Below are 15,800 nucleotides of genomic sequence, written 5' to 3' on the forward strand. Positions count from 1 at the left end.
TATGATTTTCAGAACGGGGCAAATAAAAAACTTGATTGAAAAAGTGAATTTTATGAAGCAGGAAGTTGGATTGGATTAATGAGATTTTACTTCTTTAACAATTGTTTGATTTTTTTAATATACATTTTGATAATAAAAATTTGCGCATTTTATCTATTGTTTTTACTAATAGAACACCACAAATTTATCAAAAATTAATGTATGTGAAGTAAATTAGTAAAAGATAACCATTAATTTTTATTATTTATTAAAATAATTAAATACAATGTAAAATATACAGTCACAAACTTTTATATCACTACCACTGGTCGTTTCATAAAGTTTAATTTGGTCCCAGACCCCAGTGCCAATTAACTCTTAAAAGTTTACAAAAATATTGAAATGTAATATAAAATGATTTTTTTTTTGTACGCTAGACAAAATGGAATCAAAATACAAATAGGAATGTTAATTTACATCCTAAGTAAAACTCATTGGAATAAGCGTAACTGATACACTTCAAAACAAAACATATCATGTGTAATATAATATGATTAATCAACAATACAGTATAACAAACTAGAAATTATGTATGTTTTTTTTAATTATCATTCTCAAATCAATTTAATTATCATTCTCAAATGAGTATTTTTGTACAATTCTCTCAATATTAAAAAAGTATGATTTACAGATATTTTAATTATTACATTAAGCGATTGTTATCAGATTAATGACTTAGATGATAGAATAAACAAATAAGTAACTAATATGCTTGTCATCCTAAAACTCAATTCGAAACCCCAGTGCATATTCTTAACACAAAAAAAAAGCAATACGTTATTACATAAGCTGACTTACAATAGTTGCCGTAATTCTAATGTATAATGTAAAAAAAGAATTGCATATTTCAGTATGAAATAATTAATGATCGATGAGAGGTCCCCAGAACATCTTGGAAACCCGTCTTTCATCGTCTGAAAAGAAAAAGTCTTTTCCTAACTTAACAAACTCTTTTGTTGACAATTTTCCATCCTGTAAACAAAATACATATTTAATATATATAGTTTTTAAACGAACATTTTAGTTTATTATAAATAATTCTAACTTACTCCATTTTTATCAATAATAGCAAACGAGATGGCAGCAGTCTCTTCCGTTAATCCGAGACACTTAAAAAATAATTTGAATTCATTCACAGAAATGAACCCAGACTTGTCTTTATCCACAGCCTGCAAAAACAATGAACATTATTAATACAATTGAACTATAATTTGCTTTAATACAAATTGAAATAAAATGTTCACCTTGAATATGTATGGCAGGAAATTATGTACTCTCTTCTTCAACTGCTTATCGTTGAGCACATGATCCATATCAGCCAAATACTGTTCAACGGTAACTAAATTATAAGGAGAAATTTCTCCCAATTGTTCCTCCCATGTCAACTACAAAGACAAATCATTATTAAATTTCACAAATCAGTGTTACCGTTCGTACAAAATGAATAAGAAATGCTTACCCGAACAACGCTAGCGAATTCTTCAGCTTGTTCTTCATTCAAATGGCCAAGATCTGAAAATCTTTTTACCAAAATCTGATAATCGTCGTATGAGATTACTCCGTCCTTATTCAAATCCAGCAATCCATGGAAAGTACGCATTTTGCGTCTCCAAAAATCTGACTGCAAAGACAAGAGATTGCATTTATATTATATATCTTACAATTCAGATTAAAATTAAGGGCAAGTGTCGAATATTTTAGATTACACACCCTTTCCAATCCTTTGCGTTCAGTGTCGGAATCAGACTCGGAATCCGAGTCACTCTCATCTTTCTGATTCTGCTCTCTTTCAGACGCAGCTCTTTTACTGTAATTTCTTTTCGTTATGGAAAACTGAGCAGACGGGATCAAATTACTCTTATTGCCTGAGCTAAGTTTTGTTAGATCCAGTGGACAGCTTCCACCAGAACATTGCATCGAACTTGTTGTCGGCAAAGACCTCTGCAATAGACACAAACAAAACATTATTTATACAGCACAGTAAGATTAAAAAACACATGAACAGCAATATTTATATACAATTCATACATCCTGTTTACATATACTACAAACACTTACGTCAGATTGTGCATATGCACTGGGTCTCTGACGATCCCGAAAGTTGGTTGAGAAGTCGTCAGTTTTGAGACCCTGTGAATTCATTTAATTGTATTCATTATTAACAATCAACAAACGATCCACGATAACTTTTCTTCAATTGCTTCATGAAACACCAATTCATCATGTCACACTCGGAACGGTTATAGTTTTGCCTGTACATATGTACTTCCTAATAAAGACCCGCATTGTAATGATATATGTATGATTGGTCACTATGTGCATACTTACTAACCAAATAAAAGCATAGTTTTAACTTGACCCAATTCACTTTGTTATCATGAAATGTACGGTAAGTTGTACAAAAATTATCTAGTTATTACTCAAAAACTTCCATGTTCTAATATAGTATCATAAATCGTATTTATTTAATGTACTTCTCAAAATAGAGGTCAGGGAAGTTTTGAAACTACATATGCTGTTACCGTCACGTACTCCTTATATATTGAATGAATAATAAACAAACTAAAAACACAAACAAATCATGACTCAATTTAAGATAAGATGAAAATACATATTACCTACATAATATAATGCATAAACAATTTCGATGTTTTACCAATCGATCATACTTTCAGCTACTTTAAAACAATAAAAGAGTTTTCTAAATGAAATTATCACACCTGTTAATACCAACTCGATTAAAACAAACAAGACGGCCTTCAAATATGTTCAAAAGAGAGTACATATTTGTTTTACAGTGACACTATTGGCATTTCGTTCCAAAGTTTTCAAATAGAATTGCAAACTGTTTTTCATATACATATAAGCAGTTTCATTTAAATTTCCTGCATTAATAAATATTGATACATGCGAGGAAGGTTCCCATTTGACCTCTATTACATATAGCCGAATGAATAAACGTTATTTGAAAATGAAAGTAAACGCATTACACATACTGCGTAAACAATATTCCACCTACAACAGAGTCTGTTGCATGTGTAAATACAGGCTCAATTTTTTACATTGAAATATTTGAAGAACAAACTTACGAGATGTCAAAGTTTCACTTTTCAAACATGTTGTACATTGTACACATTTCATAAAACCACAACTTATCTCCATACATGTTTACAAATTCACATACTGTGCAATTTTAATCAACACGTTATCACTTCTATGGTCGTATATTTGGAACATTGGTGGATGATAGCGGTTTTAATATATCTTATGTGTACGTTGTTATACCATACTCGTGTGTTTACAATCAATCTAGAAACAAATAATAATAAAATACAATTCAAATACGCTGTTATGTTGTACTTTGCCTGCATTGAGCAATGCTTGGATATATGTTTCAGCCGAGAACATATACTTATTTTCAATTGAATAACTTCAAAGTCCAACTCAAATGGTATTATAGTATAATAAACCCATAACATACATTTATTATTCAATAAATCGTATAAAATATACGATTTAAATACAGTTTAATATTAGTTAATACTCAGAAGAACCGAAAAGTTAACATCTTTCGTAATAAAATAGTAGTCAGTTAGTGATTGGTCTACTTATTGTATTCAAATTAAACTCATTGTAATGGCAAATCTATATGAATGGACTTGACACAAAAACCTGTGAAATACACTTACATACATATAAGCAGTGGCGTAACTAAAAAAAATTGGGCAAGCATGCAAATATTAGCAAAAAGCCCCCTTTTCATATTATTTTCATTAAAATTAAATTGATAATCGACTCAAATAATTTAAATGTTCTTTTTCCTCGCCTCCAAAGTCGTAAATTCTGCAATTACATCTTTCAAAGACATGTTCAATCAATAATATTGCTAATTCAATGAGCCTCAGTTGAATCGTTGAATTTCTTTTAGTCTTCTATTAATGTTAATTTACTAAAAGTTCTTTCAACACAGTGACCGGCAAAGTGAAAAATAACAAAAAGGCCGTGTACACTTCAGTGAATTCGCTTTCCATAGTTTGAAATTAACAAATCCGAAGACTGTTTAATAGACATTGTTGTTGATAACTTCTCAACAAAGTTATAACAACTTGAATAATTTGAAAGTCCAATTGATTTGTGAACATTTCAGAGTGTTTGTTTTCGAGTACCGAGCACTGGTTTAAAATTTCTGCATCTGGCATCTTCAAAATCTTATTAGGATGTAAAAATTTGAAATATTTGTTCACTGTTTGCATTGCGATGAAACGTTCATTTATTTGGACTAGAATTCTATCAATTACATTATAAAACTCTTCAACTTCAAATAACTGTTCGTCGTTTTGAAAACGATAATGAGAACTTACCTCATTATAATGTCGTAATCATCACCATAATCGCTCTTTGTCTTTTTGTCTGGAAATCACTACACACTTTCCAATTTCTTGATATTATTTATTTATATATTTATTTAAAGTTTGGACCGTTGTAGCATTACAGGAATTCCTAATGCGCCACAATGGTCAAAAATATAACAGAAAAGACAAGAAACAAAATAATAAATTAGACATATATTATATATTAGATATATCTTTCTTCATACGAATGTCTCATTAATCATATGAAAAATTTTACGACTTACAAGATTTTTATTTGAAAAATGTATAGTATTTTTATTTTAAAACGTTTTGGTCCGCATGCCTTTTTTTCGTAAAACTTGTAAGTGTTCCGAGCAATTCCGGAGTAAACCCTAAGAAAGACGTACTAGTAAGTAGTAAAGTGTTTGTGTTCCAAGTATAATCCATCTTTTCTTCCTATGTAATTGTTCAAATACGTTTAATAAGTGATTCCAAAAATGGAAAAGTATATCAAAAACATTGTTCCATCCGATATCGTTTAATTCAAACATTCCCGCCAATTAGAAAGGCGTCTGAACGCTTGCACCCGCCAGTTGGCCGTGACTCAGTGTGTGTTTATGGCGAGTTCACAGCCAATGTCTGACTGTTTTTGTTGTTGTTTTCACACTGCCATAAATAGATATTCCCCGCAGACTGTGGGCATCAACCAGGGTAAAAAGTTCACAATGCGACACCCACGCGACGCATCGATGATGCACTGTCTGAAGATAATACAGAATTTTGTACATTTACATGCACTGCATGACTGCCAAAAGTTTAGTCAACACAGTCGAGAAAAACCTTGAACTACAAGAGTATTGTCTGAACAACAGGAAAAGCTGAAGCAGTATTAGAAGTTGTATAGAATACATATCAACTTGGGTCGATGGCCGCGATTGGGCAACAAAACCTTGGTTATCATAACAAGTGGGTACCAAAATGTCTGGCATTAAGCATGACATAATATCGCTACGCTCTATCAAGCACGTATCTTCTCCCTACACTCTCTTCACTCTTCAATTAGTCAATATTCATTTTATGCTACGGTGACCTCTAAACATGCTTACCATTTCTATATCACGTATTACACTTACATGAAAAGTAAAAGTGGTTACTTTGGACCTGATGTATTTTTTTTTATATATAATATACAAAGGCAACTGATCGTTTCTGTTATTGTTTTTTATTTATTACACCAAGGGTATATTCGAATCGCAATATATTTTTTGTTGTTTACAATTTCAAAGACCATTTATGTAACATTTTGAATTCTTTAAATTTTATTTGATTGTTTTTTGTGTTTACCTACCCACTCTTGATTTGTGCCAACTGTTCACATGCAAAAAATAGCCGTAGAAAAACCGGTTTACCTCAACTCCTATCTGATTAAAACATTCAAAAATGGTACCTCTATTCACTTACAACAATTAAAAGTATTTTTGTCAAGGTAATATTATATCATTTAGTCTGCGTGTACATATAAAAAGATCTACAGAGGCGAAAATACATCATAAGTGAAAGTGAATCGTTTTATTTACAACGTCTCATTGAGACAAAATTTATGTTTACACAATGGCTTTCTTTTCTTTCGACATAATTTCAACCTTTATGGATTTAAATGATTTTTTTTTAATATCAAAATTACTATCATTAGCCTATCTCATTTGCTACCGCGGGCAAATAAAACTGGTTTACCCCTTCGAATCAATAAGACCTTTGTTTCTATGGATCGATTAATGTTGAATGTTTTCATAGCTGGCAATTACGGTAGTAAAAATCATAAAACAAACTGTAAATCAGCTAATTATAAGATGCTCATCAGCGTCCACTAATAAAAGTGACAATTGATTCACCATTAAGTATCGAAGTTTTCTTCAGAAGTATTGTGAAATCTTTGAATTTTTATACAGCAATAAAGATTTCGGTTACTAAAAGCAATATAAGATTAAGATACTGTTGCGTAGGGATGGGTGGAGGATCCAAGTAAAATGCCAAAGTCGTTACACAGCATTTATTGGTGATTAAGGATATACACGCACTGGCAATGCTCCGTCCAGAATGTCTTGATATCGCCTAAGTACCGCCTTATAACAAATAGGCCGCTCAGGACATCTTCGACGTCCGGTTACTTCCCTATTGTTTAGGCATGTACCCGTATATGTATTCCCACGACACTCGGTCCCACGGTATCGGTCACTTCTGAGAAGGGACCAATAGCGGCCAATTCGGTGGCCATTGTTTAGCCTACTTGTACTTAGTCCAGAGATAATCCTTGAAACCAATTATAATGGTCACACAGTCTCTTGGATGCTACTCGGCCTAATCCGATTGCACTTACTCGGCGGTGTACGTAACAATACTATAAGACTAGGAGATGATATCATTTACTACCCTGAAATCTCTCACTACTGAGATTAACGACAGGACGAGTAGCCATTCCAGGTCAGTCCCTCACCATAACAAAAACTTTTATATATTATATAATACGAGTTGCTCACATCTACATATTTCACATGCAATGACTATAAAACATGATCAACATACAGCCTTCCTTGGACAGCTGTCTACATGAGCAAAGTCACGTAATTTAACGATACTCAACTACATATGTATGTGTATAAGCAATTTCATTTAAAGCAGCCTTAAAACAGAAAACCCCATAGCCATCTAAAACAATCACAACATGTTTTTGTATAATATAAAATAGGATGACGTTAGGTTGCGACAAGAATCTTATGTTGTTTATATATGTATGTATTCTACGTAAGCAGACAACAAATCTAATTGTGTAACGCGTATTGTGGTAAACATCCTATCAAAATAAACAAAAATTAGTTCAACTACTTTAATGTAACCAATTACCGAAACATTGCACAACTAACGAGCACCTACCGTTACGATAGCATTGTCAACGAAAAAAAAACCAAAACAACATACACCTAATCGTTCCTAACATCAACAACAACAAAAACAAACAACATACGTGCGCGTCTAGCCAGAATATCTCCTTGAGCAGTAAATATGTAGGACGTTCAAGATGAGGACAGCTCACAATTTATCATTCACCTCGACTAAAAAGCTATCGAATCCAAATGTTTACTTGATTGAAACAAAAAAAAATACTGTCTGATGACGGGCAACAAGGGCAACGAGTGTCGCATCCCGTCCTTATTAATCGAACCACTTGAGATACTGTGACCTCGTTGTAAAATTTCGCCCGGTTTCTGTACCCTGAAATCCACTGGAACCACTTTGTCTGACGCATCTGCTGATTGCTATATTATTCCAATGCATTCGGTAGCCTTGTTTCATCTGACAAAAGCTCATGTTTTTAATATTATTTTAATGTTTTTGTCCTTGTGAAATGAAGGCACATGCGCACATATCGCGACATTGTTTCATATTGAACAAGTATCAAACATGATAAAAGCAAATTTTAATTCAACGACTTTTCGGCAAAATTGCTTGCACTCATTTGGAAAAATTTCATATTCGATGGACTATTAAAAAAATATTCAAACATTTTTTTACAGAAACTAAACTACATTAGCTAACAATATTTTTATTATTATTATTATACAACATCAATTAATCAAACAGATTGCTCCAAACTGACGAGTGTGCTAAAAAGGTTAAGAAAGAACAAAAGGAAAAAAGTACATGAAATTTTACAATTAAAAATACTTAAATAAAGGAAAGATAAATAAATAAACATGACATAAAAAAAAATTCTTAAAAAGTTCATAACTAAACAAACTAACTCAACCTTTCTAAATGGTCGCGACTTCCGTAACTTAGGAAGTGGTGCAGAGAATGAAGAGAGATGTGACAAATGTCAATGGCACCATCCAGTGAATTTAAGAAACGGAGGCCACGAGCAATGGGAGAATAACAAAAAGGCACAGTTCTAGCCAGAGGAGTGTGAAAAAGGGGACGATGGCGGGTCCATATCACACTTTCTTAAGTATAAGTGCATAAGTAAGATATAAGTGCTTAAATGTTTTATTTGTCATCAAACTGATTATACGTTTGCATTTTGGAAAATATACTAGCTTGTGCAAACATACTAGATGGGGGAGGCTGCTTTGATGGTTGGCAAATATCGAGAAGTTATCGCATATCTGGTATTAAATACGGTTGGGAAGGCTTTTACATGAATATGGATTTAGTTGAGTTATGCATCTCCTCTCAAAAGCTCGTAACCATGTCGATGTTGTACAAAGAGGCGATCTTCGTACTAACATTTGAGCCATACTCGTAAATTCGCCAATTTACATCAGGCACAAGAATTACACTAAATAAAGTTATCTTTCAATTTATTATGTTTAAAAATAAATATTACGTATGTACATATGTATGTTCAAATTTGTAGTAATAAAATAAAGTTTATATACTATTTAATATTTTTAATGTGTACTTCTATTTTCGACAAAAAATGAGGAGGAGGCACAGAAACATATACATAAAACGAAAAATGGGCCACGGACAAAAAATGTTGAAAAAAGCTGGTCTAAAAGATCATAGAAGAGTAATTTAACCAAGGTGATGGCTATAAATAAATTGATATGGAAGCGAGGATAAATTAATCGTGTGTGGATAGATAGAGTAAGTGCAATTTAAATAATACCCACAGATACATAAGTCATAGAAGAAAGCAGAAGAGGCAAATTGTGTGAATTACATGGAACAAAATCTTATTTATATAGATTTTTCTTAGATACTTCAAGTCATTGACAGCTGATATCAGATGTATTTATAAGCAAAAACAGGAAGAGGTTAAAAGATAATATCATTGGTGAAGAACAACCGTGATGGAAGATATTGCAGAGCTGGCAAGCAGGCTGTGATAGAAGTATGTACATAGAAGAATGAACGGATGAGCAAACAAAACTAGAAGGTATCCAAGAGAATTTATTAAATGTACGTTAACATTTTATTTTTATATACCAGAAAGGCCTAACAGATAAACCCCAATGCGCCTTCCTAGCCAATTACAAACATTGCAGCATTTTTAGTACATGAATCGCTGTATTTCGAGAAGCTGAAGAACACTAAATTAGCAATTAATTAATGCATATAGACATCTATGGATTTAGACTTGTACATAATTTTTTACATATTGTCATAGAAGTAGAATGGATAGAATCGCTCTCAGCCTCCAAAAATGTTGCTACAAAAACTCTGTGCGGCAGAGTTTGTTCATTGTTTGCTAAACTTCGTCTCTCTCTCTCTCTTGTCTCTCCTCTGACATTCCGTCTCTCTCTTCGATGGCTCGCTTTTAGACGGTACTTTTGTTAACAATGACCATTCTATACATTCTACTTCTATGCATATTGTACATAAATCAAATTCAGATATTTGTGACATAGCGGGTAGGATGGTTTTTACCAATTTGATGGAACCGTTTCAACAATGAAATCAGATACAATGGCAAACTCTGATAGGAAACGATCGACATGGAGTCACAAATATCCAAGTCTGACCAGCAACATTAAATATTAGCACGGGATCGAACCCGGTAACCTCTCAGTGCTTAGCATAAACGCAACCATCGAGCCATACTGCTGGCTAATTATCTGTTTTTGTAATACGTATACATATTACAAACAGATAATACTGACGGAATGTTAGACAGATAATAATAAGGAATGGAATGGATATAAGTTGAGCAAGGCAGACATAATAAAAATAGCTAAAAGAATAGCACACACATTTTAAATAAAATCAACGCAATTGATTGCCAATATTCGAGCGAAATCCGACTGCTGTTGACTCTGGCGTCCTCTTTAGAGTTCAATGATTTCACTGTTTACAGTTTTACGCCATTTTAACCAACCAACTCGGAACTGCACTACGCAACTCTCCTGTACGCACGAATGGTTCAAAACCACGTTTTCTCAAATTTTCAATGACGATGATAGTTGACATTTATCATTAGACAGAACGAACGTTCGGTAAACAGTCGTGAGATTTTACTTCTCGTACACGGCATGTACGTTTGAAATTAAATGAAATGTTTTAAATACACTCGAGGCATTCACACCGTACATGATCGCATTCATTTGAATGATTAAAAAGTGCATCATCGGATGCAAACGACCTGCATTACGAGCCAATGACCGTTGATGACAATGCTTGTTGAAAATCTTGGGTTTCGATTTGCGGTCGAGCTAAAGTTTCAAGGCGATGTTGCACAATGCACATACAAAAATAAACAAGACACCCAAAACCATTGTTGGATATTTGGTATCAAACTTTTATATTTTTTAATTTATACCAGGAAGGCCTGATAGGTAGACCCAATACGCCTCCCTGGCCAGAAACATTTGATACAAAGTATTATTACTAGTCACCGGAGCCTGAGGGGGCCGTGTATTGTTCAAATGTTGTAAATGCATTGTTAAAGGTTTGCCGAACCTTTTTTACAAAGGATTTACAACAATGGAACAATGAGCGGCACCTTGGCTATCCTACCTCTAATTATTAGTATTGTACTAATAGGGTGACCGTCACCGCGCCGAATGTTAAAAAATCGAAAATGTTCGTTTACCATGCATACATATGAAAAATGGTTAGTATATATATATATATATATATATATATATATATATATATATATATATATATATATATATATCAGTGGCGTGCGGTAAAACTGTCTCTCCCTCCGTCGTACATCCTCACTTAATTTGCGCGAGCAGGATACAACAGGAACAAGAGGAATAGGCTTTTCCTCCCGTATCCTGCGCGCGCACATTAAACAAGGCTGTATGACAAAAAGAGAGATAATTTCACCGCATGCATATATATTATATATACATAGCACCGTTTACCATGCACCTTTTTTTTATCTTTCGACTTAAGATCATTCGATTTTCGATCTTTGCCTTCCGATATTTGCTTCTTCGATCTTTTGACTTTCGGTGCCGTGAGGTAGACCCGTACTAATAATACTTGTATCAAATCAATTAATATCCACAAAGACATCTATGGTCAAATTTGTAAATTTGACCATAGATGTCTTTATAAATTCGAGATTGCTGAAAACTCGAGATTTTGCGAGAAAATGGATAAGGTTGCCAATTATTTTGGAACCGTTTCAATGAAAATCCAGATAAATTGGCAAACCCAGATAGGAAACGATCGACCTGGAGTCACAAATCCAAGGTCTGGCCAGCAGAAACCGGTGAAATTTGAACCCGTGACCACTCTGTTCAAAGCATTATATGCTAACCCCTAGTCTGTTCTGCTATTTATGAATGTTCTAGAAGCTTCTTCCTGATACGAATTCAAAAATAATAAATCCTGCATCGTACGCGTGTTCAAGTTTGATAAAAGAATAACCAAAACAAACATCGCAGATAACCTGTCGATAGTGTGACCGCTGGAGAGCTGTACCGCGTGCTGGAGATAATTTATGTAAATATTTCGCACTAATACTAATCGAAATTTGCCATATTTGAGTTCAAAATGTCACCATTAAGCCACCCGCATCAAACAACTCCTTAAATTTATCACAACTAAGTTGCACAGACATGTGGAAGTGAAATTGAACACTCGTTTTCCAATTGCGATAACACTATCAACGTGTACGACAAGTTTTCGAATAACCCAAAACTTTCAGTAACATTTGTTAAATTGAATATACAAAAGTTCATAATATAAATTCCAAATAAAGAACGAGTTAGAGTACGTTTGTAAATACTATTTTTTTTATTTATTTAAGCTATTTATAAATAAAATTATATCATAATAAATTGAGGACAAGTTCGATAACACGCGACAAATGCTGAGCCGACTTGTCAATAACCGCTGGTAAAATTGCACATTTTGCATAATAAACGCATGTTACAATATGTATACCTTTGTAAATCGTAATCTATATTGTGACATATAGAAATAGGTATATGTCGTATATGTATAGAAAATAATCTAATCGTAAGTGAAAGGTTCTCAAAAACATGTGTAAAAACCATAGGTCAAATATTCGAAATAAAAATAGCCTAAAACAGATTGCATAATAACAAGTGACCCCCCATAACCTGATGATTGGACTCCAATCGCGAATTTGCGTAGTTGATATATTTATCTGTGAATACAATGCATTTTTTTTAGCAAAAATTTCAGCTTTTTTGAAAGCGATAAAATTTATAATGCAATGTTTTGATCAGTGTCTAAGTATCGTTATCATTTATAAATAAAAAGCAAGAATACATATAATAACATTAAAATGTAATATGAGTTTATAACGTTATCTGATTTACTGCAAGATTATGTATATATGGTAACTGAAGACTTTCAAAGTGACCGAAACGACAACTTTAGGCCTGCATTTATGACCCAAGATGGATGATTTGATTGACTGTTGTCAATTCCTTAGAAAAAACTTTTTTTTATGTTTTAATGCTTTGAACACTAGTGGTGGAGCCTGTTGTTATTTGAAAAGCATCCATCGACCGCCTAAGACTAATTATAAGGTCTAAAGCCCGGACCCTGAGGGGGCCGTCCATTGTTCAAATGTTGTAAATGCATTGTTAAAGGTTTGAACAATAGACGGCACGCTTCCGGTCCTACCTCTAATTATAAAAACCTGGTCTACCTCACGGCACCGAAAGTGAAAAGGTCGAAAAAGCAAATATCGGAAGGCAAAGATCGAAAATCGAAAAATCTTAAGTCGAAAGATCAAAAAAAAAGGGTGCATGGTAAACGGTACTATGAATATATAATATATATATCAGTGGCATGCGGTGAAATTATCTCTTTTTTTGTCATACAGCCTTGTTTAATGTGCGCGCGCAGGATACTGGAGGAAAAGCCTGTTCCTCTTGTTCCTGTTGTATCCTGCTCGTGCAAATTAAGTGAGGATGTACGACGGGGGTAGAGAGAGAATTTTACCGCACGCCTCTGATATATATAGGAACCATTTTTCATATGTATGCATGATAAATGAATATTTTCGACTTTTTCACGGTCACCCATGACAACCCTACGATCAGGTCTACCTAACTGTCTATAAGTCATCGATATGCTTAGTTGTTACTCGAAATTATAGGAAAGATCAAAGCAATGTATTGTTAAGAAATCAATATTACTTAAAGAAACAAAAACAGTTCAGTTGTTTTCCTACAATTTTTGTACTGTAGTCCACTGTGCATATTTGTATTTAATACTACATATATTTGTATACTAAAATTATATACATACATACATATGTAGATATTTTTTAAACATAATTTGAATAGCCATAATAACATAATAGAATGTTTAGCACCGAGAGGTTACCGGTTTCGATCCCCTGCTAATCTTTAATACTGCTTGTCAGACTTGGATATTTGTGACTTTTAGTCAATCGCTTCTTACCAGAGTTACCCAATTTATCTGAGTTCATTGTTAAAACGGTTCCTCCATCTAATTAGCAAAAACCATCCCACTCGCTATGTCACAAATATCTGAATTTGATTTATGTACAATATGTAAAAATGTATGCACAAGTCTAAATTCGTAGATATCTCTATGGATTAATTAATTAATTGTTAATTTCATGTTTATCAGCCTCCCGAAATACAACGATTTATGTAATAAAAATGCTGCAATGTTTGTAATTAATTGACTAGGAAGGCGCATTGGGGTCTACCTGTTAGGCCTTCCTGGTATATATCTATATTTACATATATGTAAAATAAAATATTTGCATTCACAACAAACAACTTCCCCTTCACCTTTGCCAAAAATTTTTAACGTGAATAATTTATACGATTCTCTTATAAGAATTAAATTTCAAATCAAATGTTTCAAAATGTCTATACCCTTCAGGTATAAACACAGATTATCTAAACACAATCTGCTTTAGGTCATCGACTTTAGAGAGTCTTTAATTAATATTATGTATTAGATGTATTATGAACATTTATAAGGATTGTAAATAGGTTTTTGAGCTCTTTTTCCTATTATGCTTTAGATTAACATTAGAATAATATAATACTGTGATTTCTAACCAAATTAAATTAAATTGTAAAATAGAAAATGATCAGTAGATCAGTAGCTATTAAAATAGATATAAGATGTATTGTGAACATAATTTCGTAATAATAAAAAGCATTTAAAAATCAAAAATCAAATCAAATGTTTCTCTAAAAAATATATATGTACCTATTTAACAACTTGCTATTGTTTGACAAATTATTGCGAATCATTATAAATATAATATGTATGTATGATAAATTGATAACGTTACAGTTTCGACATTGAAAAACATCTACCAACACGTGAAACATTTTAAAAACCAACTGCTTCAACACAAAAATTCTGCACAACACATTCGTAATAAAACAATCTATCAATAATTCTCAAAGTACATATGTATATACATAATAAAAAAAAACATCAAACAACATTCTCGTCAAGAGTGACAAAATCAACAACCGGAATGACAAACGAAATTTATTCAAAACACGAAAACCACTATCTAACTTATTGTAGATTTTTATCACGCACCTTCAATGGATTCGCAAAACCGAATTCGTTTCATGATTAATTCATGGCTTAATTAAAATGTATCAAACATGCAACTTTCGAACACAACAGTCGGAATCATGAGGATTAAAACAAATAATAAAATAAAAAAAGCTTGTAAAAAGACATGGCATATGTGTGAAAAAAAAGAGAAAGGACGCGTGGAGCGCCACTCGTACAAGTAGGTACATATGTAGATAGAGGTAGAAGAAAAGTGCTCACCTTAAAAGTAATGTGCGCGGAAGAAATGTTGATAGTAGATATCCTGTCGAGGGAGATACGAGACCCGAAGCGCAACAATTTGAAAGCCATGTTGAAGTCCTGGATTACATCCAAACAGAGATGAGAACTGATTGAGTGATGATTCGAGGGTTGTCGACCACGTCGCAGTCAAATGGTCCGGAGCCCGCGGCAGCCGGCCGACGTGTACCACAAACCAGAAACCCAAATCTACATCACAACCACCCAACCGCGATACAACTACAACGAGCACAACAACCAGACGTGCAACATTGCCTCAGTGGTTCATAACAGTTGATGTAGAGAGCCGCATGTGAGCTTTATATAGTGGGTTCGGTGGTTATTGGTCACAAAGCGCTTGCCTATGTTACGGGGACGAGAAGGAGATGGTGTACAAATATTATAGTCATAGTTTTTTATAAGATCTTCTTTTAATAGTAGTAAGTATACACGAGATTAATGTACAAGTTTGTATTACACGTTACTAGTTAGTAGTTTACTAGTTAGGCAGTTTAATCACAAGTGCCTTGTAAGACTGTTCAGTTACACTATTCAATCGCAAGTGATTAGTAAGAGTGTTTGATCGCAAGTTACTAGTTAGAGTGTTTGATCGCAAGT

The 15,800-nt window shown here is 33.2% G+C and overlaps 2 protein-coding genes across 3 annotated transcripts in view; one reads left to right on the forward strand and one right to left on the reverse strand.

The window, feature by feature from the left end:
* mbo (Nuclear pore complex protein Nup88) overlaps positions 1–232 on the forward strand; it is a 105,508-nt gene extending 105,276 nt beyond the window's left edge. Inside the window, exon 13 of the mRNA XM_077430337.1 lies at positions 13–232. Within this exon, the coding sequence (XP_077286463.1) occupies positions 13–79 (67 nt within the window). The 3' untranslated portion in view covers positions 80–232. The remainder of the gene's footprint in view (positions 1–12) is intronic.
* Positions 233–239: 7 nt separating this feature from the next.
* CBP (sarcoplasmic calcium-binding protein) lies at positions 240–15,800 on the reverse strand. 2 transcript variants are annotated; one of them, XM_077430338.1, is made up of 7 exons: positions 15,165–15,800; positions 2,098–2,169; positions 1,750–1,980; positions 1,499–1,660; positions 1,284–1,424; positions 1,089–1,208; positions 240–1,011 (listed from the first exon to the last, which is right to left on the reverse strand). In XM_077430338.1, exons 1-7 carry the CDS (start codon positions 15,252–15,254, stop codon positions 901–903), a joined length of 927 nt encoding a protein of 308 aa, XP_077286464.1. In that variant the 5' UTR covers positions 15,255–15,800; the 3' UTR covers positions 240–900. The 2 variants fall into 2 exon arrangements, with proteins under 2 accessions (XP_077286464.1, XP_077286465.1); XM_077430339.1 differs by lacking the exon at positions 2,098–2,169 and having other exon boundaries at positions 15,165–15,746.

This window comes from Arctopsyche grandis, chromosome 5 (genome assembly GCF_051622035.1).
Source record: "Arctopsyche grandis isolate Sample6627 chromosome 5, ASM5162203v2, whole genome shotgun sequence".
Taxonomy (NCBI): Eukaryota; Metazoa; Arthropoda; class Insecta; order Trichoptera; family Hydropsychidae; genus Arctopsyche; species Arctopsyche grandis.